This window comes from Corvus cornix, chromosome 2, assembly GCF_000738735.6.
Source record: "Corvus cornix cornix isolate S_Up_H32 chromosome 2, ASM73873v5, whole genome shotgun sequence".
Lineage (NCBI taxonomy): Eukaryota > Metazoa > Chordata > Aves > Passeriformes > Corvidae > Corvus > Corvus cornix.
Window position 1 is genome coordinate 38,732,041 of NC_046333.1, and position 27,404 is coordinate 38,759,444.

At 38.8% G+C, this 27,404-nt stretch overlaps 1 protein-coding gene across 6 annotated transcripts in view; it reads right to left on the minus strand.

The window, feature by feature from the left end:
• The window catches only part of RBMS3 (RNA binding motif single stranded interacting protein 3), a 709,829-nt gene that overhangs the window by 237,181 nt on the left and 445,244 nt on the right, over nt 1-27,404 (minus strand). For all 6 annotated transcript variants that reach the window (XM_039548876.1, XM_039548877.1, XM_010398913.4 and 3 more), the window contains one exon: nt 24,842-24,933. In XM_039548876.1, coding sequence (XP_039404810.1) covers nt 24,842-24,933 — 92 coding nt within the window. The remainder of the gene's footprint in view (nt 1-24,841; nt 24,934-27,404) is intronic.

A 27,404-nucleotide genomic window follows, 5' to 3' on the forward strand; every position in this document is an offset into this window, starting at 1 on the left:
ACCTTGGCTCTAGTGCTTGCAGTACAGGAACTGTGAGGTCCAAGTTCTCGCTTTCACAGTAAGGACCTGGAAAAACTAGAGCAGTTGCAGGGGAAAAAGCAAGAGTGATGAAAGGATCAAAGCATTTGTTCCACAGTGTGAGATGCAAGATGATCAATTTATTTAACTCATCAAAGAGATGGTTTAGAGGTGACTTGATCTCAGCCTATGAGTGCCCATATGGGAGACAGAAATTTAATAGATGGCTCTCCAATCTAGGAAAAAATTGCTGAGATCAAACAGCTAGAACCTGGTTTGTTCATATTATAAAATCATTTTCTACCTCTCTGCCACCAATTCTGACTGTATAACCATCTGCTCCTTCTTCACATACTTCAAACTGAAATTCAAACAGAAAAGTAACCAAAGAACTAAATGGTATAAAACAGGAAAGAGAATTTATGAACTACATGAACAGGAAAAATACCAGTGATCTGAGCTGTATGCAAATACTGTTTTCCAAGCTCCGACTTCTCCTCCATTCCATGTTCATGTTTTTCTGCATTTTATGTTTCTAATTATCTCATTTAGAACTCCTCTGCCAACAAACACTGTCTTTACACTTACCTTCATGCAGTCAGGTTTCTGTACTGCCTAAGAAGTCAATATGAATAGTACCTTTACTTTGTGTACCAGGAAGCTTGAGTTAATCCCTCGCCTGGAGAGCAGCAGTTTTCAAACTGGAGATAGAGGATTGCCATTTTAGTGGCCCTTGAGAGGTTATCAAGGGGACAAGATGATTAGCATTTCTGCTCCTATACAAAGTGTGGCCTCCCATGCTTTTAGGCATTTTGTGATACTGTTTTGCAGTCCCCATAGGGAATGCATCTTTGCACAGGCATTTAAACAGAGTTGGGAGGTTGGGAAAATCTACTGTACAGGAATGTCATAGTGCTACTGCCCAGAAGGCAGCAGTACTTTTTGCCTTTCTTTGCTAAAGAGCAATTTTGTATAATGCATTAAAAAGTCTGAGTAATACTATAAATTTGCACGTGCAACTTTCAGTATAATGTCCATTACTATTTGAGAGCAATTGATGGTTTTTATATTCTTCTATTATGGTAGTTAAGCATTGGGATTTGAGAGACAGTTTAAAAATGAAACATAAGGAAACTCCCAGAATAGGTTTCAATCTAAACAAGGCAGGTAAATGTTGGGAAAGGAAAAGACCTCATGTCAAGAAGACCATATTGCCTGGCATGGAAAGCACCAGCGTGATTGTTTGGAGCTGCATGCTTTCTTGGTCACATCCTCAATATCATTATGCTGTATCCAGAAACTTATAAGGAAGTGGGTAATATGCCAGCCTTTATCAGAGAAGGATGAATGGCTCAGTTCTAAAAGCGGCTAGTGCAGTATAGCTGCTTGCTGTACATATTTAATCCACAAGCACCAATACTGTGCAAGCTCTCCCAGACAAGCATTTTGCCTTGTGTGTGGGGTTTTTTTTTAATACATTTAAAGCACTTTGTAAGAGTAATAGTCCTGAGATACACACAAAGAAAAGTGTTTGCCATACCAGTGTGTGAAATCCCTGAGCTGACAAGCTGTGTTATAACACAGAATAGAAGAACACCCCACACTTGACATACCTAAAGAGCTCTTCAAGAGCAGCTGAGTTGGACTCAGAGTCTGACTTCGAAAAGGCTAATTAAGAGCCTTCTGTTGTGAGAATTTAGGAGCAAATTACAGAAGTACAAAAAGGGAGGACAGAGGGACATGAAAAGCCCAGCCCTCCACCTGCAGGATCTTTGTAGGGCACCAGGGTGCGGGGAGCCCAACAGTGTCTCTGTACCTGCTCTGATCCCATGAGCAAGCAGCCTGCCCCTCAGAACCCAGAGCAGGGAGGGTGACAGCCTACTCCTTCCCTGTCTAGACTGTCACACTGGGAAAACTCAGACACCCCCTCTGAACAAATAAAATAGCAGACACAGGGAGGCATGAGAAGAATCCCTTCTCAGAAGGTCCCTCAGTTTCATCCCATACCATAAGCTGCACCTTGGTGACACAACCATGCCCCTGAGAAAATAATAATTAGATGAACATCCTCAAGGAGGAAGAGGTGATGTTTATAGAAGATGTCCTCTGGATCTGGCTAAACTATTGCTTCTCATGGTCCTTGTCCTGCCAGCCCCTGGTGTGAATGTCCACTCTGGGGTGTGAGACCAGGGCCACTCACTTTTCAACTGACACACGTGTGTAAACACACTCACAAGAAACAAACATGAGGGAAACATGGGCAACTACATCATTTAGTCATGAGCAAAAGGAAAGCCATTTAAACAATGGAAGCCAAAGATGAGTTAAGCCTGTGTTTCATCTTTCTAATGAAGTAAACAAACTAAGTTAATTCTTTTTTTCCCTATGTTTGTCTTCCTCCTTTCTCCCCTACTGAATGGTATTACACATTAATACAAGTTTCAAATGGGGTCCTTGCCCCTGACAATCAGCTCTTCTTGCTCCATGCCTCAGGAAACACAAGATGTTTGGCTGACCCTCCTCTTTTAATTTATGGAAAAGAGCTACAGTGCTGACTAGCAATTATAAGCAAGATTAATGATTTGCCAAGAGACCTCTTTGTACTTTCAACTACCTACACAAAAGCTGGTCTTTGTCTATAGAAAACAAATAGTGTTTTGAGAGAAAATATGACACAGTTACCAGACATTTTCCCCAGAATACTACAGGTTGAATATTTCAAGCCAGTGCTACAGTAAGGCATGCTTTGCACAGTGTCTGTTTGTATCAAGTATACCCTACCAGGCAAAAACTCCTCTAGCTTACTCAAACCCTAACACAGCAATGTTTTAGAGAGGGAAACCTCCATCAGAAAGTACCAACCACAATGCAGACACACCATGTAGCCAGTTAAGCTGCCTTAATACTTATCTGATTTTTTTTCAAAATACTGCTACTTCAGAAATAGTTATTTGATCAATCCATCATAAAATCAAGCAAAGATAACTTTTTACATACCTTCTCTCTGTCACTGATAATATTTTTTGAAAAATTGGGCAATTTTTTCTAGGAAATGAGAAGGGGATCATGGCTTGCTATTACAATGAGTTAAATATATTTTCTTTTCTCCAAGTCCCTAGAAAGCACTAGTATTGTTTCTAGGCATCACTGTGTTTGCCACAAGGGTTCCAAAATGTCCTTTCTCTGTGTTGAATTCTTCATCTTTGTGTAGCTTAAAATTTTAACAATTCCTTAATATACCACTGCATGAAAACAAGACAGAGGCCTGCAAAAATGCGCCTAGTTATATTTTCTTAATGTGCCTTTCCTGCTGCTTGCCTTTTTTTCACTTAATTGCAGGAAAAAAATATAAGCAATACTGAGAAAAAGATAGAAGGGTTATTCAAAATGGGAACTGTAGTGCAGAAAAGAGATTTATATTCAATAGAATATGCTCAATAATGATTACTATCTAATATAGCTCTAGCCTCCCATATACACATGCATATACAGAGCATAGATATTTTCACTCTACACATCTGGAAAAGAACTGATAGCTTTCAAATCCCACTAAAATGTGTGAGAATTGCTGGAAATAATTTGTATCCTGGAATTATCCTATGACTTGGAAGAATAAACACTAGGACAAAGGAAGTAATTTCAGTGACTAACAAAAATATGAGCGATTTGTTAATAAACCCAAATGGTTTAACAGGGGATCATGCTTACTGCCTACATCTATCTTTTTGGGGGGGAAATTATGACAAACAAGGAGTCACTGTAGGTATTCTCCTTGTGACTACTCATCATTTCAACAATAAATTTATGCATAATTTCATTTTGCTCCTGATAGATTCAGATTACCAGCAAAATGGCATATATACCAAACAGCTGCATCTGTTTTCCAGTACAGCTTTTAAGAAGACAAACAGGTCTGAATCTTATGCCTTGAGACATTGCTACCATATTCCTGGGAAAAATGTTCCAATAATTACAACTAGTGCTACTTTATGTTGGGTACAAAAGCCCTAGGTAAATGTGATTTTCTCACCATCTTTCTAAAAATGTATCTTTTCCTTTTACTCCAGGTAGTTAAACTAAGTACAGTCCAACACATTTTCCCTCACACAACTTGTGGAGGAACCACAGTCTAAACACATATGCAAGGCTGTGACCACCTCTTCCTTACACATAGTGACATCAAAGTCACCAATCAAAACTACAAATCAAGCTAAGACAGTTTATTGGAAACCTCTGACTAAGCTCACTGCATATGAACCTGTGCTCCAAGGGCAGTGTCAGTTCTTTTCCTTAGCAAGGAGGCTGTGTTTATAGGGTAACTCTGTAGGGATTTCCCCAGGAACTCATTCTGTCCATGTTAAGAGCAAAATGAAAATCAGAGAGCTGAGGTTAGAAGAGAGTTGAGCTACAGACAGAAAACTGGCTGAGCAGTTCATAGATTTAATTTTAAACATAGTTAAGCTCATCTTCTGAACAAAAAATAATATGATCAATTACAATACTAGAATTGCACCATATTTTAAAATATTTTTCTGAACTAAGGCTGGGTTTCAGTATCTCATAGAATCTGGTAAAAAGAGGGAAGGCTTTTCCTGCTAAGGCTGTGCAATGTGTTAATGTAAATGACTTGTAATTCAGTTGCTACCAACAATAAAGCACTTAAGAAGATGATGACACTAAAGGGAGAACATATAAAATAATGCAAATGGAGAAAAAATGGCTAAAAATTGAAATGTAACCATAGCATTGCCAAAGTTAAGAAAATAGTGACAAGATACATAAATAGAGAATGAGGTTTATTAATCAATCACAATGCTGTCTGCAAAATACAATATTTTCTTCTTTCTTTTTTCCCCTTTTTTCATCAACATTTCACCTGCATTTCAAGTAGAGGAGCATGAAGGGAGGGAGTGATTGCTGCATTCTCTGTTATATTCAAAAATGAATAATTCGCCTTACAATCTGAAATTTCAGAAGTAAAGGGAAAGTACTTATGGTTAAAAATGTTTGACTAAGGCAAGGCAATTCATTATTATTTCTATGAGCCCCAGAGTGGAGTCTGCAGAAACCACAGGTAGTTTGTAGCTGGTTCTAGAGAAAGAATTTTGGAAAACTCTGCTTTATGTGAAATAAACAAGTCTAATAAATGAAGTCAAGCTGAGTATTTAAACAATTACTTTCTTTCACCATCAATGTAAATGCCTTCAATGAATGTCAATCTTCCTTCCAGAAATGTAAACCTTCAAAACTGCTTCTTACCTCAACAATAGCTATAGATCACCTAGCTATGCAGAGTAAACACACTGTGCTGTATTTAATGCATGTTTCTTTAAAACTCTGGGCATAACACCTAGGCATTAAAAAAAGGTACTATGGCAGTGTCATTACAGCACACAGTTTGCAGGTTGATTAGTAGAACAGAGCATGTTCCCAACTATCTCTGTTTTCTGCAAAGGAGAGTATTTATGAAAGAAAACCATGAAGCATGCCACATATATCTACATTCAAAGGCTCATCTGCATTCCTGTTTCTCAGGATGGTGGATCATTCACATTCTAACACCTCTTAAAAGGTTAACGTTTTTTCTATAATTGCTCCCCTTTTGGTGCTTCAAACCTAAGGCACTGCCACACACTGGAAAAGGGAATTTAAACAGGGTAAAAGAAATGCTACCAATGTACAAGAATAATGGAATAAATTTCACCTGTTGGAAAGCAAGGGGTATTTCTTTTCTGCATGGGAAAAGGCCAAATTTTTAAAGAGGAATCATCCTAGGCTTTACATCTGGCTTAGCACCAACTTCCCCTTGATGCAAAACAATTTATACACAAAGATCAGTACTTCCCCGTGGTAAAAAACCAGCTACTGCAGAGTTCCATTACCTTTATGTATAATCATCTCCCATCATCTCTTTATGCTGGCAAACTTTTTCTGGATTGCATATACAAGGAAGACTCTTACCAGGAGTGCTATGAATTTACATAGCTTTTTATCTGTCACCTATGGACCGGACTATTCTCACTGCATGTAGGACTCAGTACCTACCATTCATGCATTTGCAAATCCTTCTGCCCATACAAAATCAAAAAGAAACATATTTGTCTTTTTTTTTAATATCAGTTCTTCTTGCAAAAACTTCCCTTTTTTAAAGTTTCTATTCCTCACTCTCAATCCTTTCTTAACCATCTTTTATTTTCACTTATGTCTTCTATCAACTACCTTTAAAGATGTTCAGGAAACCTCTAGATAAGATGGTGACAGGTCCAGGAGGAAAAAAAATGCATTGCACCAATGGCAAAAAAATACGTGAAACAACATGAAAATTGCAAAGGATAGCACTTTCTCTTTTCAAAGTTTTCCACAATCAGCTCTAACATACTTCCCATAACTTCACAAACTACACAGATCAAGCTAAGGCCTCATTATGTAATTAGAAAAAATCTTTTAATGGCACAATGTGCACTAGATGTCTATCTGACACCCAATAAATTTATGTGGGAGGATTTCCATTTACTTCAAATGTTACTGGACTAAACCCTGAGTGTGTGGGCTCACTTAATGAGCAACCTGACTTGTGCTCATGAGCCTGGCAGAGGATAGCTCCAAGAATATGCATTTCCCTACAGCTCATAATTGTTTCGATGCTGGAAAATGAAAATAATGAACTGGTAGAGACACAGCCCATGACACATTTACTTTTCATGCATGTCACTAATCGAAATTTGTGGCATATGATTGGAAGAATAAAGTATTTTTTAAATTAAAAAATAGAAAAAAAAATAAAGCCTAAATTTGTTATCTAGAGTGGATTGAAAGCTCATTCATAACTTAGGCAGGAAAAGCCTGTCATCTGTTTGGAGACACGCATGGAGACAGTGCAGAGAGAGGCATACTTAGGGGTATGGTTACAGTGCAGTGCAGGAGAATCCCAGCTATGGTCTTGGAGAGTTCTCAACAAGCTAATTTAACTTGCTACACAAATTAGATATAGACCTAACAGGAATTATTTCCTCCAAAGCATCTTTAACCCTCACACACCCACTACCTAGTATCAATCTAAAGCTTCTTTAAAGAATCAGGTCTTGAAAAGATTAGGTTGAATTACAAACATGAGATTGGTACTTTGATTTACCTTGTGCTAAAATACAGCCAGCACACAACATTGGTTTTATACTGCTTTATGGAGTATACAATTACATGAAATACACATCAAACTCATCTAAATAGCTGGCCATTTAACTGTCTGTTTGGAGCAGTTGCACACTTTGTCATCCTGTGTGATCTAAAGCACAGAGTCAAGTCTGGCTGCTGTTTGTAATTTAAGATAGGTAGCTCTGAACAACAGGGCCTTTCCCCCTCCTCCCTCCCAAGCAAGGGAAAGCTCTTAAAAGGTCAGGCACCAATGCAGTTTACTGAATAAAGCTCAAGTTTGAAGAATGTGCCTTCTAAAGTGATTTTACTACCTGGGATGTAATGAGTTTTACAGGCTCGCTTTGTTAAATTGCCCTGACAATTTCCATTTCCACTTGCTTCAATCATATTAACAGAAGCTAAAGTTCACAAGTAGTAAAATATTTCAGTGTACTGAGTTGGGTCTCTAAAAAATAGATCACACACTTGACAAACATACAGGACATAGCGTTTGGCATTCCATTTCATGTTTGGCTTGGCATGTCTCGTTTAGGGCAGGACAAGATGCCCTATCATAGTACCTCATTACTCATGGAAATAAAACATGTTTACACCAAGGACTTGACAAATCCCATTAAGTATGTCAGAAGGACAGGATTGCCCCAGTGACTTGGAGTGGGAATGAAAAGGGAAATATTGGAGATGCTCCACTGAAGGGAAATGTACTTATCATCATAAGACACAAACACACAAAACCTGGGTAAATAGGTAAGAAACCAGAAATCCCTTACTGAAATGAGAAAAGGGACAGAAAAAGTGAAGACAGTGAGGATAAGTCTTGTTAATGAGGGGATAATTCTCTCATTAGAAGAGTACACACACTACTCTGTTACTACCTTGTGTAATTGCCTTTGCCTTTTTAAATCACACAGTCCTTGGGCCATGGGATGGACCTTCCTCTGTCTTTGCTAAGTGCTCCTTGGAAGGTACTGCAATCCAAATAGAATGACCAGCAAAAGAGTGTTTCCCCTTTTCCAATGCCGAAATAGTTCCAAAAGCTTTTTAGAGTTTGCAGAATACAGGAAAGAAAACTTCAGTGAATGATTATATTGTACAAAGGAGGATTTGAAATCTTGCATTAATTCAAAGGAAAAGTTTATAATGTTCAACACAAGAGGCTCACCCATGTATGTTGATTTACAAATTTTACTTCCCAAGTGGTTTTCTACATTATTATACTTAAGTGCCATAGCTCTGGTTACCCTGTAAGACACATAGGCACTATGGTGAGATTTAAATTGATTACTATCACTTCGATTTAAAATGCAACTTGGTGCAACCAAGAGAAGAGCTGGGCCAAGAAATGTTTTTGCTAAGCTAGCCCATACTAAGTGACACATAGAACAAATAGAGCATCTTGACATATCTGAAACACCCAACAGCAATCTACAAACTCACTGAGTGAGGGAGTCTGACACAGATCTTTAGGATGCTGGTTAATGGACTACTGAGGCAAAAAGAAAAAAAAGGAAAATCAATTATTTAAAAATAATTTTAAAGCAAAGAATTTGGAACTATGTCTTATCATCCAATTATTCTCAGAAACATTAATATTGCTGAAGCAGGTTCAGATACAGTCAATACTTAACAAAAAAAACAAGAACAACAACAACAACAACAAAAAAGCAGTACTTAAATAAATGCTGTACTCTTCACTCATTGCTCCTCCTGAATCCCAGACTCCAGTAACTGGCTTGACAGCATGGTAACCAGATCTGATGTAAAAGATCTTTATTATATATACTTATCTGGTGGCACTGACTGAAGGTGGCAGACAGTATGTGAAGGGAAGATGAGTGCATAATGGGAATACAGTTCCCCAGATCCCAGAGGGAATAAAAACCTGTAGCGATCAAGGTAAATCAAAGCCGTATGAAAAGAAACGCTCATCTCATTTAGATGCAAATATATCCGGATGCCACTGTACACCACCTCTAAACAGTATTGCACAGACAGTATTGCTTCCATTGTACCAACAAATGCCTGTCTTCGCTCTAATAATGTTCTCTTTGATGCACATGCTGTGGAAGAGTTAAGGCATATTTACATTCAATCAACGAAACTTCATCAGCACAGCAAGATGAACAGAGATCATATCCATAGCAGGCAGCTGACCTTTTCATCGCTCTCTCCCTGAATGCGCACGTGAGGCAGGCAGGTGTGCACATGCACAGCAGCAAACGAGCGACAGTGCCTGAAATCAGCTTCTGCCCAAGGCATCCTGATAGTTTCTCCTCTGGTAAGTATTTTATTCACTTCAAGCACTGGATTTAATTTGTAACGTCTACGGAGCTATGCACAGTGTCGGTGCTCAGGTAATGAGCATTGAATGGAACTAGAAGAAGGCAATAAATTAAAAAAACACATTTGTTAAATAAGTGCATTACCTTTATTGAAACCACCTATTTAGTCAATTACTTATTTACTAATTCACAGTATTCAGCCAGGTTCATGACCTACTCAACACAGACCTGTGCATATTGCAGGACTTTGGTCCAAGAAGAGGTTATTACACATCAACCACTTTTCAGAATCCATCTACATGAGTATTTTTCTCTGAAAATATATGTAGCAACTTCAGGTCAGTTTATCCTTCAGTAAAGGAAGGACAAATCACCAATGTATTACTATGATATAATTTGTTTATGTGTCAGAACCTTTAGAGTTTTACACAGTTGGACCTTGATCCAATCTGTCATTCAGCATCTACAAATAAAATCTTTACACATACAGCAAGCAGCAGAAGTTAATAACACTTTTGATGCTACAGTTTTATCTTGACAAACACAGGACATAGCAAACTGTAATGGTATAACAGGGCACTGGATGGAAAGCTTCGGTTACAAAGGCTTCTTTCTTACATTCTGCAGAATGTGAGAAGCTATTGACTTCTAATTTTTAGCAAGCAGATTAATTGGGGATTTTTACTTTGTTGGGACTGGTTTTGAAAATTCTAAGATGTCTTAAAACACCTAAAATATTTGCCTTAATGTACACTGCTTATAGAAATCAGTTGCAATCCTCTTTTGAAAGGGGTTTTCGAAGAAACTGCTGGAACCTTACCTATGATTTAGGTCCCAATATGCCTCAGTTGCACCTCCTTTCAGCTCTTCAGATTTGTGAGGGAGGAGATGGTTCATGGATTCAGCAGGTCAAAGTGCACATCACTGACTGTGGCTGATAAAATGAGACTTGCCCAGAAGGCCAGATGCTTAGATTTTGGTTTCAGCTTGATGGGCCAAGCTGACTTCCGGGAAAAATTCTGTTATCTCAGCTTTACCTTTAGGCTTCAAACTATCCACAGTAGGCACAGAGGGCCCACACTAAGAGACATAAGAGTTTTGTGGAATGATTTAATATGGATATTTTCCTCCATTTGGGACTTGAGTTTTAAAGGCAAACCTGACCCCCATTTCCAAATTCTTCCAGATGAAATCTTGCACCACACCACTAAGGGTGAAAACCAAAGTTTGTTGCTTGTTCTAAAGAAAAAAGGTTTTGGTTGTTTTTGTTTTTACTAGTGTGTTAAGGAAAGGCAGTTACATTACTGATGACCAAGAAGAACAATATCAAATATTTGAGGGTTTTTTGCTAAATACATACTACCTTGGGTTATTTTTTCTGAAACAAAAACTAAGAAAAAGTGTGAATGGAATTAAAATTAAAAGATCAATAGAGATAATTTGTTGAACAAAAACCTTCAATATATTCCATTTCTGCTGCAAGATAATAAGCAGAAATGACACAGTGAAGTATTTTACATAGATGGAATACTAGCAAAGGACCCAGACTGTGAAAATCTTGAAACAATCCAGCACATCTTTCTAACAAAAGGCTTTATACTTATTATTGCCAGCTGAATATATGTGTGAACTTTGGGTCCAAAATACAGGCCTCTGTTTTAAACCAACTAACTTCAGAACCACAAATGACTGCTATGTGACTCTAAGCAATCTTATTTTTAAACATGATTAGAAGTGGCAGTACAACAAGGTTGAGGATCATTTAAGCCATGCAAACTTCCAAATTTGTGCTCCTACTCAAAAAAAATCAAGTTCTGCCTTAAAACAACCGAAGCTGATTCCCTGAAAAATATTTGTACATGTATCTGTCATCTGGATATTTATATTGGGACAGCAAAATTTCAAATGTTTGTCTAAAACAAATATTAGAGACAGATACATCTAAAGAGTGCATCTCTCAAGACTACCAATTTGAAGAGTAGGTAATTTTCATAGCAAACATTTTGTACATCTCAAGGTTTTGCTCCACATAATATTTATGAGAACAGTAATTCTGAGAAAAAAAAAAAAAAAAAAGACCACAACACAAACAACCAAAAACGTGAAAGGAAAACTAGTAAAATACTCATTTGCTTCTTACAGCTCTATAACTTAGGCCTATATTTCTCACCATTCTGTCTTCATGTTAAACCTTTTAGCAGTGAAGTATCTGCATAGATAATAGAGAGTTTGTGGTGGCTGCTTTTTTTTTAAAAAAAAAAAGTAATCTTAAAGGTAATAAAAACCTGCCAACTTCATGGAACCTAATCCTCATTTCTTAAAATGTGAGTTTTTATCATAATTGAAGCAAATGTTCCCTTAGGGCAAAAAATTCCAAGACTTAATATGTTAGAAACCCATGTACCCTCTTACTGCTATTTCCTCACATCCACTTTTCTTTGTGAAATGCAGCATTTCAGAAAGCATTTAAAGTTTAGAAACACATAAATATAACTTACTTTCGGTATCTCCTGTTTAGCTTACCATATTTTTGGAATTATACACAGCTAGAAATGAAGCTCTAGGACACTAAGTCTCTCCTAGCACAACTCAAGATACTTGAGCTGTCACATTTATGGTGTTAAACAGCCAACCAGTTGATGTACTCACTAAAGACAAGCTGAAGAACAGATCTTTTGCTGTGAATGTTTACAAACACTTGTGGCATAATTTTAAAACTTGTGCTTATAAAATATAACATCCGCATTTGAATGTACACCTGGTAAGGCATTCAGAGATTTAATTGAGCAAATGAAATTTAACAATAGAACATGCAAAATAATGTAGTTTATGCACTTGCTAAAAATAAAAATTTCTAATGCAAACACTGCAGTGCTCATCAATTTATTAAAAGGTAGTAAAATATACATATTACAGCACTGCAGACTCTCTGAAAAATAGCATATAGCTCCACTCAACCAGACTTAAGAAAGATGGATTGTAAACAGAAAAAGTATAGAAAAAACACTATCAGTCAGTGGAATATCCCAAAAAGAACTGTGAATATCCTAGAAGAGAGACTTTGTCTGCCTAACGCAACATCCACCCAGCTCAGATCCTAAACTGCAACAGGATGGTGATAGGTGTGGAGGAACACCCTAAAAAAAAATGTTATATTCACAGCAGCAAAATGAAGGATGCAAATGTGGTATCATTCTGCTTTCCCAATGCTTTGTGTGGATTGACTAGAGCGGAAAAGACTAAAGTGAAAGGACTCCACTCACATGGGAACAAAGGCGGACATTACAGAAGGAAAAACATTTGCGAAGGCAAAGACCACTACTAAAAACTTTGAAAATATTAAGTGAAAGACCAACACAATGGGTTGTCAAAGAAATACCAGCAAACAGGCAATAAATAGTATTTACAGGTATCATTCAATGCCTGATCTGACCCATGGACCGTTAAGACCAGGTGACTTGAGAGTGCTGTGTTTTGTGGGAGGTTTCCATCACAGTATAACGTGTTTCAGGTCTCAGCTACTACACATTTAAAGGACCTCTCAACAAAGAAATTGAGAAACCTTTAGTAAAACCCAGTATAAAGGATAAAGTACTAGACGACGCTCCCAGGAGGAAAGTGCCTAAGTTGCTGCTTTTTCAGACTATGTCCTTCAGATAAGTCTGCACCAGGCTTCCCAGATGTCTTGGGATCAAAGAGGGCCAGCACAATAGTCACTTAGAGGAGTGCACAGAGGTGCCCCTGTAACTAATCTAATTGCTCACTGACATAAAATGTTGAGCCTCTTCGAGGTACCCCTGTAAGCCAATCTGGAAATTACTTATATTCTCGAGAGAAGTAAATAGCGTGCAACAATGTAATCATGCAAGATGAAACTATTTATTTAAACTTCAAGCAAAGCAAAGCAGAATCTGCATCCAACACTCCTTTTCAACACAGAAAGCTTGAGTTCAAGAAGACTCTGAAGATTGATCATACAAAAGAGAGCAATTACGTATTTCAGCTAATGAAATTTTATTCTGAAAGGGAAGCATTTCCATCACTTTAGGCTCAGCAGCCCCAGGAGAAAGGGCAAGGCAGTGAGACTGCTGCAACCCCATTACAGCCAGACTTCAACCTGGATTGGATCAGTTCTGGCTCCTTTACCAAACCCACGATTTTACCATGTGAAATGTGCTGTGCAACAGGAAGGCAGGCTGAAGTGAATTAGGTCATGCTATTAGGAGTGGTGACCTTTCACTGATGAACGGTTTTTAAGCAGGGGAAAAGATTTTTTGGGAGCTAAGACACCACAAAAGCCCTCACTTCACTGACTCCACATGCTGCTTTATGCTGCATCCCTGTAATAAAGCAACACAGACATATAAATGATAGCCCCTGCTTTCCATAACAAGCTATAATTGGAGTAGGTGACTAGGAAATGTTTAGATAAATGGTGGGATCATAACCTTTTATGCAAAATGGACAAATAAGTTATGGAAATATCTGGGAAACCCTGAGGCTGTGTAGCTCTACTGCAAGCCATAGGCATGGTTAAAGCAGACAGTAAATCACTAAATCTTGTCTCAGAGTTTACAATTTTGTTGTTGTTTTGGAGTTTTTTGCCAGTTTTTGCTGACAGATGGAAAAATACTGGCTGATTATGACCAGGATTTAATTTACCTCCAATTTCCTTCCTATTTCTACAGCACATTCCTAAAAAAACCACATAGTATTTTATTCTCAGTCCTTAGAGGTATTACTAGCAAATAGCCATACTCCAACAGCACATATTACAAAAATACCACTGTAATACTTTTTGCTACTCATGAGAATCTCATTATATTATAAAATTTTCTCAAGATCATTTCTATTATCATCTATGAATGTGGGCATACCTTGATATAAATACAGTTTCTTGGACACTTATCAACTAGACATGCACAGAGTAAAACCCCGTATTTCTATATATAGACAGACAGAACTGTGATACTGCACTGGAACAGCATTATCTATCAACTAAGTGAGGTAGTAAAGTGCCAAAGATACCTTTGAAGATGGGGAAGCCTTTCTTCAGGGTGTCTTCTCTTTCTTTACCTGTCTAGCCGGTAAAGACCAAAAATTATCCAACTGCATGAAGAAATGATGTCTGAGACACAGACCTCGGTCTCAACTCATGAGAAAGGTATGTCCACTTGTTCTGAGGAATTCAAAGCCAAGCTTTTTAGCACCAAGCATTAATTATCCTAACTCCAAAGTTTTCAAGTAGAAACAAACATCTTTCTTCCTTATCTCTTTTCCTTTTTGAATCTTGATAAGAATATCAAGATAGCAGATGACTGACAAGTGGTAATCATTGAACACACCCCACTTTGTTACTTACTGGCACCCAGATAAACAAAGTTGTAACCATTTTAACAAGGGAAAAATATACCTCCTACCAAATACCATATCTATATTCTAACTGTGTGTTCACATGGGGGAGGTCCAACTTTTCCAACTACAAAAATGCCTTTACAGCTGCTTTCATCAAAGTTGTCATTGATCTCCGTGGTTTTTGAGACTGCAAAGTTATGAGGCGCAGTAGAGGAAATGACCATTGCACCTCCATTAATGCAGTGTAAAGGGTATCTTTGGTAGGTGTAAACCTCCCAGACATACTCAGTACATACCTTTGGGAGTCACAGAAGACTCCATCTGCCTACACAGTAGAGGAACTGGCAATTTAGGGCCCCTAGGTTCTTCTACGTGTCCTCCATTTTGAACTATGACTAATAAAAGGGTAATTTTCTTCCATGAGCTCTAGAGAAAGCAGAATATGAATATACATCTCTCCTAAATAAGGATTCATTGCACAGCATGACATCTGCTGCAGTAGCTTCCTTCGTTTAGATATGAAGGCACGTGCTGCAGCACTGCTGGTTACATCATGCCCAAGCAGTGGGTGCAAGACAAAATGCACAGGGGTGCTTCAGTAGCCCCTGGCAAAGATAAAGTCCTCAAGCCTGCTGACAGAATTGGCCAGATATTGATCCATTGGAGGCATCAGTTTCAGGTATTGTACAACAATATGACAGATACTAATTTGAATATTTAATATTTAAGGAAAGCTGTGACCAAACCATCCAAGACTTTAAGGCAGGCATTTATAATGCCTTATTTATACACAGATGGAAGGAGTTGGGTATATTTCCTTTTGACACATTGAACATATGTCCTCGTACTTGGGGTTGTGCTTCTCTTGCTGCTTTAAAGGAATAGTTCTGTTACTTTTTTTTTAACACTTCAATTATTTCTGGGGTACATTTTTCTAAAGCTGACAGTTCTTATTTAAAAAATTGATCTTCCTAGGTTTAATCAAATATGTGCATTTATCCTTGTGCAAAATGAGGACTGCCTTACAAAGTACCTGATACCAAGCAAATGTACCCTTCCCCATGCGTCCATTTTCCCATTTCCCAGGCTGCAGCACGACACAGCATTAGCAATACCCGCTTCATGTCCAGCATACTGATATAAAATGACCCTCTAAGCTTCCTGTCAGCTCTGCTCTTGTATTACAAAGCCACTTTAACAGGCTTCACGTTCATTACTTAGCAACTGCTCCTTGCTTCTAAGAACCACATCCTTACTGATGCATGCACATCCTGGCACATCTTTCTTAAAACTGGAAACAGAACAGGGATTAAGGGAAGTTATGATTGCATTTTATAAAATCATAAGTGCCATGAAAAAGATTCATAGGGAACAAGAGCCTTCTGTCTCTTCTGATGCAAGAATTAGCAAGCAATCAATGAAATCAACATTGCAGGTCTAGAGCAAGCAGAGGAGATGGATCTCTGAAGAACATGAAGTTAAACTGAAGAATTTCTAATGGCTGGATGCTGTGCTGCCAAAATTTTAAATGCAAAACAGGCAGCATAAATTGTTTATTTGGGGGTGGGGAGGCAGTTCTACAAATGACTATTCAATACAAGCTGAAGAAATCCCAAATTGCAAATTGCTAGAGGCTAAGAGACTACTCTGGGGAAGTATCCTCAGATGCTTGTCTGGTTCTTGTACTCCTCTGTTGGCACGCACTCTGGTGCATTATCAGAAGCAGAATCTGATATCAGAAGGAACTTTATTCTGGTCTGACATGGCCAGTTTTACATTCTTGTATCACTTACATTTATTTTGATCACATCAAAGCTAATTTATCATGACTACAAATAGAATTCAACTGTTCATGTCATCAAAATCTCCCTTTCTGAACACAAATATATACAGGGAAAGGACTGAAAATTCGATGAGCTGCCATCATGACTCAGTATGTTGCACGTAGCATGAGGACAGCCTAATTTCATATTTTTGTACAAAGGAAAAACAGAGTTTCCTTTTATAGCGACAAAAAATATCATTCATTAGTGAACAAAACTGCATCTAAACCTAAATTTATTTAGATTGCAGAAAACCACTCAGACATGTCGGTTGAATGGGAGACAGTCATTAATAAAGAAATAACAAGCAGAGTATTCACTGATATAGTAACATTTAGATACTCAGAGGGGGATGCAGAGGTGCACAGGGAATATCTATGCATACTGCTGGTAGATTTGTGTTTACCAGTAGAGTGTGCACCTGTGTGTTTCCAGGCTGATGAGCTGTTATACAGGCACTCACATCAGCTCAGAAGAAATGCTACTGAAGTTTGCACACCTGCTTTCCAAATCAAACCAAATAATCTGAAAGTGGCTCAGTTTTCACACAAATTGCATTGCTTTTATGAAGCTCTGTCTCAGTCCAGACTAAGTGGGACCCCAAAAAGCATGCACATATCCTCCTGCTGGTGGTCATATGAATCATCATGCTAGATACAATGAATTTTTGTTTCTCACCTTACAAAAGCATTGTCCTCAGGCTGATCTACAGAAGAACATAATTAAATGATATGTCACTGAAAGAAAGGCTACGTCCATTTTCTACCACAGTAATATTTTCTAAAACCACAGTTTTCTGATCATTTCAGAGTGTGCTGGGTTTTTCCTGGTGAGTAAAGCTGTGCTTACTGAATTTAGAACATAGTTTTGCTCAGTCTGAGCTGCAGATTCCCAAGCTGCATAGTTGTGGTTGGATAACTTCTCCGTGGGGCGTTTGGAGTTTCCTGAGTATGGAGGCAAAAAAGAATTAATCTGACTCCAGTGTTTAACTCATTTGCAGGACTCAGATTTCCTGTTCTGCAAACATAAAGGGTTTGCAAAGAGTGTGTCAGAGCTTCCAAGATGTATAGCTATGTGAGTGCCATAGATAGAGAGCCCCATTCTTCTCCCCAGCTTAGATTGCCAAAGCTCTGTGGATTTCAGCTGTATTATTACCAATTCAAATGTGTTCCAAGTCAGAGGAAAGTCAAGAACAATGTGTATTTATGAAAAAAGGCCAACTCTTGTTTGGCTGAAGTTCATAACCCGAAAAGAACCCAGTAATTCCACTATTCTTCAGCCTAAAAGCTGGCTACATTTTTCAGTTTCAGCATCTGTTCTGTGGTGCAAGGCATTAATAGCATGGAGGTGGATATATTTACTGATTGTTTGTATTTTAATTTTCAAAGGCAGAAGAATGTTTTAATGTTAGATGAAGTTACAGTATGAAAAAAAATCAAGTAAATCTAGAAACTAAAGCAGCACTTGAAAAGGGAAGGAAAATACCATGGCCAGGTCTATCTGAGGTGATAGCTAGAGAATAAACATGATTGTGTGTGCTTTAAGATTTTCTAAGCTAACTTAGCGGTTAAGAAAGATGCTGAGCTACAATTTTTGGGAACAAAAGAACATAGTACTGACCTAATTCCTCTCAATTAGCCAACAGTAAAGTTCCATTCACTTTCAGAGAGTAGAATTATGTCAAGTTAAGCACTTTTGAAAACCCCCAAAGAAATTTTTGTTTATAAATTTGGCAGGTGTGGTTCAAATGCTGTCGATGTGCATACCCTCCTTCATGCTGATCTACATGTTTTTAGGAGCAACACATGCTAGTGTGAAAGGATTGCTGGATTTTAATACCCCCAGGATTACTTGATGTTCTTTCAAGAATTGCTCAAGCTAATGCATTCTATATGGGCTTGTGAATGCACATCTAAAAGCAGGAAAAGGATCATAAGATCATTTCAGATTGGCTACCATACAGTTCTCAGGTAGAAGCATAAAATTTTCAAGGCTAGATAAGACTAGGAAGTGCTTCCACTGATGTCATATATCTTTGATATCACCCTAATCCATCACTGTTAGTGCAAAGCTGCTCACTGCTTTAGTCTTGATTGTCTAGGACGCTCATAGGACACTGTCGTCTGCTACTGCAGATCTTCTGAAATTTAAAGTTAGCACTTTGCTAGCACATCTGTGATTTGAATCCTGAATTTAGACAGTGTTTCATCTGGGAAAAACAAAACAAAACAAAACAAAAAAACAAACCCACAAAAAAATTTCCAGGTTTTGAAAGGCACATCTTCCTAAGAAATTTTGAGATACAACCTAATACAAACAAATAATTTAATCTGTCAATGCTCTTGCTTTGTCAATTATTATCCTTTAAGGAATGGAAAAATATCCTATATTTACAAAACCTGCACTTAAGAGCCAGCTCCCTCTGGGAAACTATGATTCCCCATTCCAAGAGCAAAAGATAGTTTATGCAAAACACAGGTAAGCAGGCAAGAGAGGATGAGGACAGCATGACTTTGATAAGTAGCAGTACATGAAATCCGGAACTTCTGGTTAGTGCTTCTGCAGGATGCCTTTGATACAGTAGACTTGGTCAAAGAAATCAAAGGAGAGAGACACTTGCATGTGTAATTTCCATATCTAAACTGAACTACCTCTCATTTCCTTCCAGCTATGACTTTTCATTGTCAACAGGATTGTTACCAACTCAGCTCAGTATTGGTCAGCCAGCATGTGCTGTGAAAAAGCACAGGGAGAGATAGGGCACATTTTAGGAAGATAAGAGGAGAGCTCACTGGAGAGTGCTCCACACACATACACGAGCTGTGTGCGCCAAACGTCTCTGACAACTGTTGCAGCAGCAGCAGCCCACGCCTGGCTGTGCAATTCATTCAGAAATGACGTGGAAGGTGGCCAGCACAGCCATGGTCTCAGCTTCTCCTACACTACTGAGCATGGCGAGGTTTCCAGAGGCACCAGCCCCTGTTCTAGCAGCAAACGAAAACAGTGTTTTATAAATCGCCGACACAAATATTTGACTTCATGGAACAGTTCGCTGGGGATGGGAGATCTGATAATTAAAGCACAGGAGTAAAACAAAGCCTGACAATTTCAATATTGAGCTCTAAAACTCCTAGAATATAATTTTGATTTCAAAAGGAAGTTTAGCTCAGTCCGTTAACCACAAATATTATCAAAAAACTCAACCAACCAGTATTCTGAAGTTTCGTTAGCTAAAATTTGCATACATTTCAATCATGAGTTATGAAACCAGTGTATCGTGTATAGGCCATATTTCGTATTTTGTAAGGATAGCATTCTTATTATTTTCATGAATTTTTAAACTGCAAAAACAAACAGAACTTTTCATTAAAAATCTAGATTAAAAAAATATTGGAAAGAAGGGTTTTCACCAGAGTTTTTCTATTTTAAGGATCAGCCCTTTAGAGTATTGGTGTCTGACAGAGAAAAAAAGGGAAATTATTTAAAAAGAAAAGAAAATGAAGCTGAAAACTAAGCAGACAGAATGAACTTATTTGGTCAGCTGACTCATACCAGAGCAATGCTTAAAACCTACGCAAAAGTCTGGAAAATAAATAAGATTCTTCTGTGGGATTTCCTTTTCCTTGGTCCTTGGAGAAAATCTATTTAACTATACAGGAACCAGCTCTCTGTTCCTCTTTAGAAGCTCTTGTGCTTGGCTCTGTTCTGTGGGAAACAGCTCCCTTTTATCTTTCACCTAGATGGTGATTACTCCCTTCATTTAAGCTTCTGCATGATGGAGAGATGAGGAAAATATCACACAAGAAGCAAAATTACTTTCTGCAATTCCCTTGTGGAGGAAAACACATCAGAGCCTACTGGCACAGCCCTTTTTCAGAACCAGTTCCTGCAGTGTACTCTCTAGACAGCAATTATTGCAGCAGAGTAGCAGTAGCAGAAGAAATGGCTCCTTGGACTTAGCCAGCGCTAATTAAATATTCCTTCAACGTCCGCATTTTTCACGCGGGTCTTGAGGATGTCTAAATGCATTATAGGTACAAAACGAAAACCCAGAGAAGACACACATCATCAAATACATTTTTAATCCTTATAAAAGCAGGATTGAAAACACTTCCTTTGTGAATGTATTTGTTTCAACACTCTTGATGGGCTGCTAGGTATTAAAGAAGCTCTTAGATACTCTGCTAGAACCCACCTTTGCCTGAACTTCCACATTATGCAATCTTACAGCAGATTAGAACTGGAAATAAAAAATGGTAGAGAGGACCCCAAAAGTCTGTGAAGGTATAAACTGATTGCACAGTTCAACTGCAGGCTGACACAAGCTCAGATGCTCAAATTTATTTAAACAGCAGACTTCTATTGACTTTTCAGGTGATTTAGACTCCTTGGCATCATTAAAACTTACATATAAAGTAGATTAAGAAGTGTCCTCATGAATGTGTAATTCTGGATGAAGGACTATTGCAAATCCCAAGAATAGATGCGGCTACAGATTTTATTAGAACACTGATACATTTTTCATGTGTACTAGGCTTCCTTGCCTACTTGTCTGAGCCAACTCCCATATTACTAAGATTCTCCTTATTAATTTTCCATATTCTCTCTATAATATTTTTCTAGGAAATGCAGGAAAGGAGCATCTGGAAAAACCTAAACTGATATATAAATCATGTACATAAGCAATATTTTTTCTGTCATGTTTCTGTAGTCCCTAGCATAAAGAGACAACCAAATCAATAATTCCTGTGAGATCATCCAGAGGCATATCAGTTGTGCCATTTTTAGTAGGAAGACAAGCCCAAAAAACACCTGGCCTCTATGAGCCTGAACAAGCAGGCACCACATACATACAAATGAATCTGCATGTCCAAAGGCAAGCAAAAAGCACACAGCAAAATAAGCCAGGCCAGCTAGGAAAACATCCCTCAGCAGCTCCATAGCATTAATTCTTCTCAATAAATTAAATTCTTAATAAGCACTTTTGAAAAAATGGACAACTTAGATGAACTTTATTGGACACAGGACAGTGGCAATAGTAAAAACTCCTGCTTCGTGTACCTATGAGAGAGAAATGCTAAAGAAGCCAGGTGAGGACACACGAGTGTACAAGAGCCTCACACAATTTTCCTATGGGTGGGAGGTTGTGTGGGTCCCTGTCCTACCAAGTGGGCAGCTGCCCATGGGCCCATGAGACCTCATCTCCTCAGCTGCCACCACTACCTCTGCAGCCACACCTCTGCAGGCACTGCCTCTGCTCTTCCTCTCCCTCCACCAAATCCTCTTCTGCCTGCTTCAAACCAGAACACAAAGAGAGATTCAGACATGTTTAACGGTTGGGTTTTTTTCCCTTTGTGGGTTTATGGGGTGTATTAGTCTCGACAGAACAAGTTTTCCAACACTGATGGGACTTGGAGCATCAATCCACCAGAGTTTAACCTTCTTCCAGAGGCAGCACTCTGAAACAAAATCAGCCAAAATGGTATCCAAATGCTATTAAAAAAGAGGGAGGCGGCTGTATTTTAGCATTGATAAAATGAGTATATTTTACTCAAGTCTCCACAAGATACTTCTGCTAGCCAACATGGGTGGGGGTTCAGTTCTGCTTTTTGTTTTTCAAAGAAGATTCCTGGATTTCTATGAGAAAAATTATATTGTGTTAAAACTGAGAAAGAACCACTCTTTCCGAGCAAGATTTCTCTCCAGAAAAACATCACAGACAATACCGACACTTCAGCATACTTTCTCTCACTACCGAAGAAGGCCAGCACATAGCAAAAGTTGGCCAATGCCTCTTTCACCTTTATTCAAAAGCATCCACAGCTGGACTGAGATTATTGACATTTGCTGAACACAGGTTACAGTCTGTCTTCTCTCTGGCCTATACACGGGGCAGTCTCACTGCTTTGCAATGCAGAGTAAAAGACAGAGGACATTGGCACTATGAAAGGATGGCACACAAAAGGTTTAGAGAATTTCTTCAGACTTAACTCCTTCTATTCTGATTTCATTTGAGAGCCACCATTCACCTCTAATTAAAGCAGCTCTTGAAATAAAACTGCTCCGAATAAACTTCCAGAAATGCAGGCTAAATTACTGTTCTGCCCCTTTCCTCAAACCTCTTCTGAGCCCTCACTGGTAAATCAGACACTGGCAGGTAACACTGTCTTTCAGTCCTGTTACGCAACTTGGCTTCCAACATGTGCAAGAACTAACTTGTTTCTCCAGATAGATTTGCTTTCCCAGGCTCCTGCCTTCTCAGCAATGTGAGGTACTTTGTGTGGAGTCATCTCAATTTCCTTTGAAACCCCATTTTTCTAAATACTTAGATTTTTTCAGAGATAAGAAAAGGCAGTTGTATATTTATCTTGAGCTATCAAACACACTAAAAAGAATCTATCTGAGATTCCAGGCACCATGGCTAAATAATAAAAATACAGTCAGTCTTATGCAAACAAATGTGTACACACCAGCCGCCTCAAAATCTCGCAGGGCAAAAAACTACTCCTGCCACAGATTCCCCAGAAAACAAACCAACCAAGGGTTGGTATAGCCCTTCCCACTATGAAAACATCAGGCTTTGCTTTTAGTCCCTAAATATTGGACAATCCAAACCACAGTGTTTTAAGTCACCTTCCTTTTTTTGTATTTCCATGAACACAGGCACTGCCATTGTTCATTGTTCTGAATCATGACAACCCCAAGCATAGATTTATCTTTCAATTCTATCTTTAAATCTATAATTTTAAATCTATAACTGCACAGTTTTATATGGATTTAGATTTTTTTATAGATTTATATAGATTTACTCCTCTCTACAAATGACTATTTGATATCAATCATTAGGACAAAACATATCTCCTGTCTTTGGTTTCTTTTCCACAGCTTGACTAATGCATCAAATTGCCTATATTTTAACAAGGAGATGCCGTATATCTGAGAAATAAAATATCACAGTCCATAGCAGAAGCTCACATTCTTCAGCTTGCCATCTTTTACCCATTTGAAGCAAATATTTTTTATCACCATGTGTCAATAAAAACTAAGAGCCAATAAAACAGCCTAGCTTGCATTGTGGGGCACTCTTAAACAGAAATACATGGATGTCATCCAGTTTCTTTCAGGCACAGTGAGTGTAATTCAGTACAAGGCAAAAGAACCTCACTTACCAGCAATGATTTTTCTCTGTAAAATAAAAAAAAAAAACAAACCAACACAAACCAAAACAAAACTATGTTTTCACTAAGACATCATTGAAAAACAAAGGTTTAAACCACCAGCATTCCTTTAAGTGGAAATCTTCAAATCTGATGGTTGTTTATTAGTTGATTTCCCTCTATTTTTGTAATTACCTGTTTGCTTTCACTGTTTTAGATTCTAGGACAGCATCATTTCTACAGAGACTAAATCAGGCAATATCAAATGCTTTTTGTGATCCTCAGGTAAGGCATTTTTAAAGCACAAAACAACAGCTATTTTTGCTGGCTGACACAGTCTAGAGCCCAAAGACACATTATTCCACCTTCAGAAAGGGAACAGCTGGACCACACGATGGTCATTACTATAACCCCTGTCTCCCCATCAGCCTGTTTGCCTGGGGACAAAAGACAATTCCAAGAGTGACTAAGCTCACTGTGCTTGCTATGGCTCCTACAGCCTCTCTGAACAGATGCCAGTCACCTCCAGACAACCTTTAGCAACTATTCTTTCAGCAACCTGCTACACTTCCATTTAAGTCCTCAAAACAAAAAAAAAACCTCAACAAACAGGAGAAGCCAAACCTAGGCAGATCAACAAGATTTTCCTTATGCTCAGTCAATCACTCCTTCAGAGAAGCCTACCAGCCATGTCAGATAAGAGTTAACTTTTCCAAAGCAAAGGAACCAAATGAAGGCAACTGTAAAGTGAAGCAAAGGCAACTATCACCCAGCAGTTAGCAAAAAGCATTTCCAATGCTCTTCCACTCCAGTGCTCTGCCTTACAACCCTCTCCACAGGGAGGGGCAGAGAGAGAATCGGATCAGGGCCCATTATGTGAGACAGCTCTCAAGAACACAGACAAACCATGGGATGAACAAGGCGCTGGAGCCAAAGGATGAAAAAATCTTTGGAATAAGCAATCCAAAACCTTAAGAAAAACAGGAGCAAAACAAATCCTTGGAAATTTAACCCAACAGCTGAAATAATCCTGCAATAACACGGTTCTTCTTACCTTTGCCATCTGCGCCTGCACACCATTTGCTTTGAGAGATGCTACTGCTTTCTGTGCTGCTGCAGGACTGTCAAAATCTACAAAACCATAACCTGAAAAATAAACAGATAAATACAGATTTTCACTATTATCCACGTGTATGAGCACAGATAAAGATTTTATTTTAAAAAGAAGGGAAATCTTTCCATTCTCTCATATTGTCTCACAGTCTTCCAGTAGCACTGCCACCACACCTCTATTTGTCACTTCTTTTCTCCTCAGCCTAGTGGGGTTTAAGGGAATGCATTGGCCTGATGCTTCAAAGTGCCTGAAGATATGAAGCAGAGGGGGCGTGCAGGCAGGTCTTTGTCTGTCCCAACAGATAAAAGGTCCCTGAGAGCTCATGGAACTCTGGTGCTCTGGAGTCCTGCCCCATCTCTTCCATAAGAGGAGGTAACAGTACGGACCTTCCTGGCATACAAAGCTACAGCTTGCAATGGCTGGTTTCATGAGAAAACAACACTCCTTCCCTTGTCCCCTGAACCCATACAAGGATTAAGCCTCCGAAGAGGAGGGCAGCAAGTCTCTGTGGCAGGCTGGGGCCATCTGTGCAGGGGCAAGGAGAGCAGCCTTCCAGCAGGTGGGACCAATTCAGGGAGAAATCCCAATGTGTGCTCTACGGGCAACTGCCAGATAGCTCTAGAAGATGGTGGGATAGCAAAGTCTCAGCTTTGGTTAACCACATCCCTTTCATCCCACTGCTCTCTGTACTGGAACAAGGGACAGATCCCTGCCAGGAATTGCTTTGGGGTATCATCTGAACAGCAGCCTAGTGAGGTTAGATCTTAGGGATTGGCAAGGGATAATCACCTGCTTTTAAGTGGCTTTCTTACTCCTGGTATTTGCATTAGTTTAGTATATTAATCAGCCAGTCACTTCCTATCTTCTCTTCTTTCCTCTCCATTTTTTTCTTCCCTTAACCAGCAACACTGGTATGTTCAAGCAAGCCCAGTGCTGTTAAGCCCCTACTGGACAGCAACAATGGTGAAAGCATTTTTATTTTCCTTTAAGACATAAAGTAAGGGTAAGAGGGCAAGGAATGGCCTTTTCACAACTTTTAAAGCACTGAGCTCTCTCTGATCTTCAATAACATTCAAATGTCTTGCTCATAAGGATTTCAACTGAATTAGGAAGATCTAAAAATCTCACTGAGCACCTATTTAGGCAGCTGCATATATTTCACAATCCATCCAGGGAAAACCCCTACATCTTATTAAGCAATTACAGTGCAGGTAGGCATGTGCTGCTCAGACAAGCTGTGGCCAGGGGCCACATCTTTAGCATCTCCCTGGAAAGCCATATGGATGAAACTGAACCGCCTGAAAGCTTTAATAATATTAGCACAAGCATATTTATAGCTTCTTTGCAGACATCTCCATTTACTAGGTCAATACACATCCTACAGGAGGCAACCACAGATATGATTTCCTGCTGTATCCATTTGTATTTCTTTTCCCAGCCTTTCCTCCTACTCTTGGGAGACTTCACTGCTGTCCTCTCTGCACCGAATCTAGGTATAAGAGTGTGTGCTTACCTTGCCCCTCAAATTACAAATATCCCTATTATTATTGTTGTATGCATGCATCACTCAACGCAGGGGTTAGTCCAATCATGAAAGAATTTTGTGTACATGGATGTTTTTGTTTCTTGGCTTAAATCTCATTCACAAAGTTTTAAGAAAATTAAAATAAATAAGAAAAAATAAAACAGACAAAATTATTAAAGAAACTGCTGACTTAAGGAGCATGAAAAGCACTACTTTGTAGCAAAGTCAGTATCTGAACCTTTCTCTTCTTTTCTTAGCTCAGTTTTCTGTTTTGGTTTGTTTGGTTGAGGCTTTTTTGTTGTGGGGAGGATTGGGGAGATCTTTTTGATAGGGTATTACTACAGATTGAGGGACACTGTGATAGAGACACTGACAGATTGAGGGACACTGTGATAAATCTAATAAACACTAGAGCTTGATCAGCTTGGGGATGTGAAGAATGTTTGACCTTCTCTGATTCCCTCCTTTGATTTTCCCTTTCAACTGCAAGCCACTTTTAAATCAGCTTGTTCTGCATCGCGTTTTCCTTTGCAGCGCTACCCAAGCACTCTTCTCACTGCAGAGCAGCAGTAAGGCTGATGCTGCTTTGAACTAAAACACATGCTACAAGGGAGCAAGAGTCCTCCCTGGATTTCTCCAGTGCCTTTGCCCTTCGGGAGAGCAACTTCTGGAAGGAAGGAGGAGATACAATTAGATGTAACTTCCATTTTCCTGTGTGAGAAATCCTGACAAGAAGCCAGAGCTGCCAAATGGGAAATCTGAAATGTCTTGGGAAGTCATGGGATGGCTTGGATCAAACACTGAGAGAATTACTTTTTAGAACAGTGAGGTGGTCTTCTCAGGAGAATAATTTTTTTTTTTTTTATTTCTCACCGTTTCCATGCCCAACAACCAGGAGCAGAAGTGCAAAAGTAAGTTTTAACATTGTCATGAAAAACAGATAATGGAGTTAGATTTTTATATTAAGCATCAGTGTAC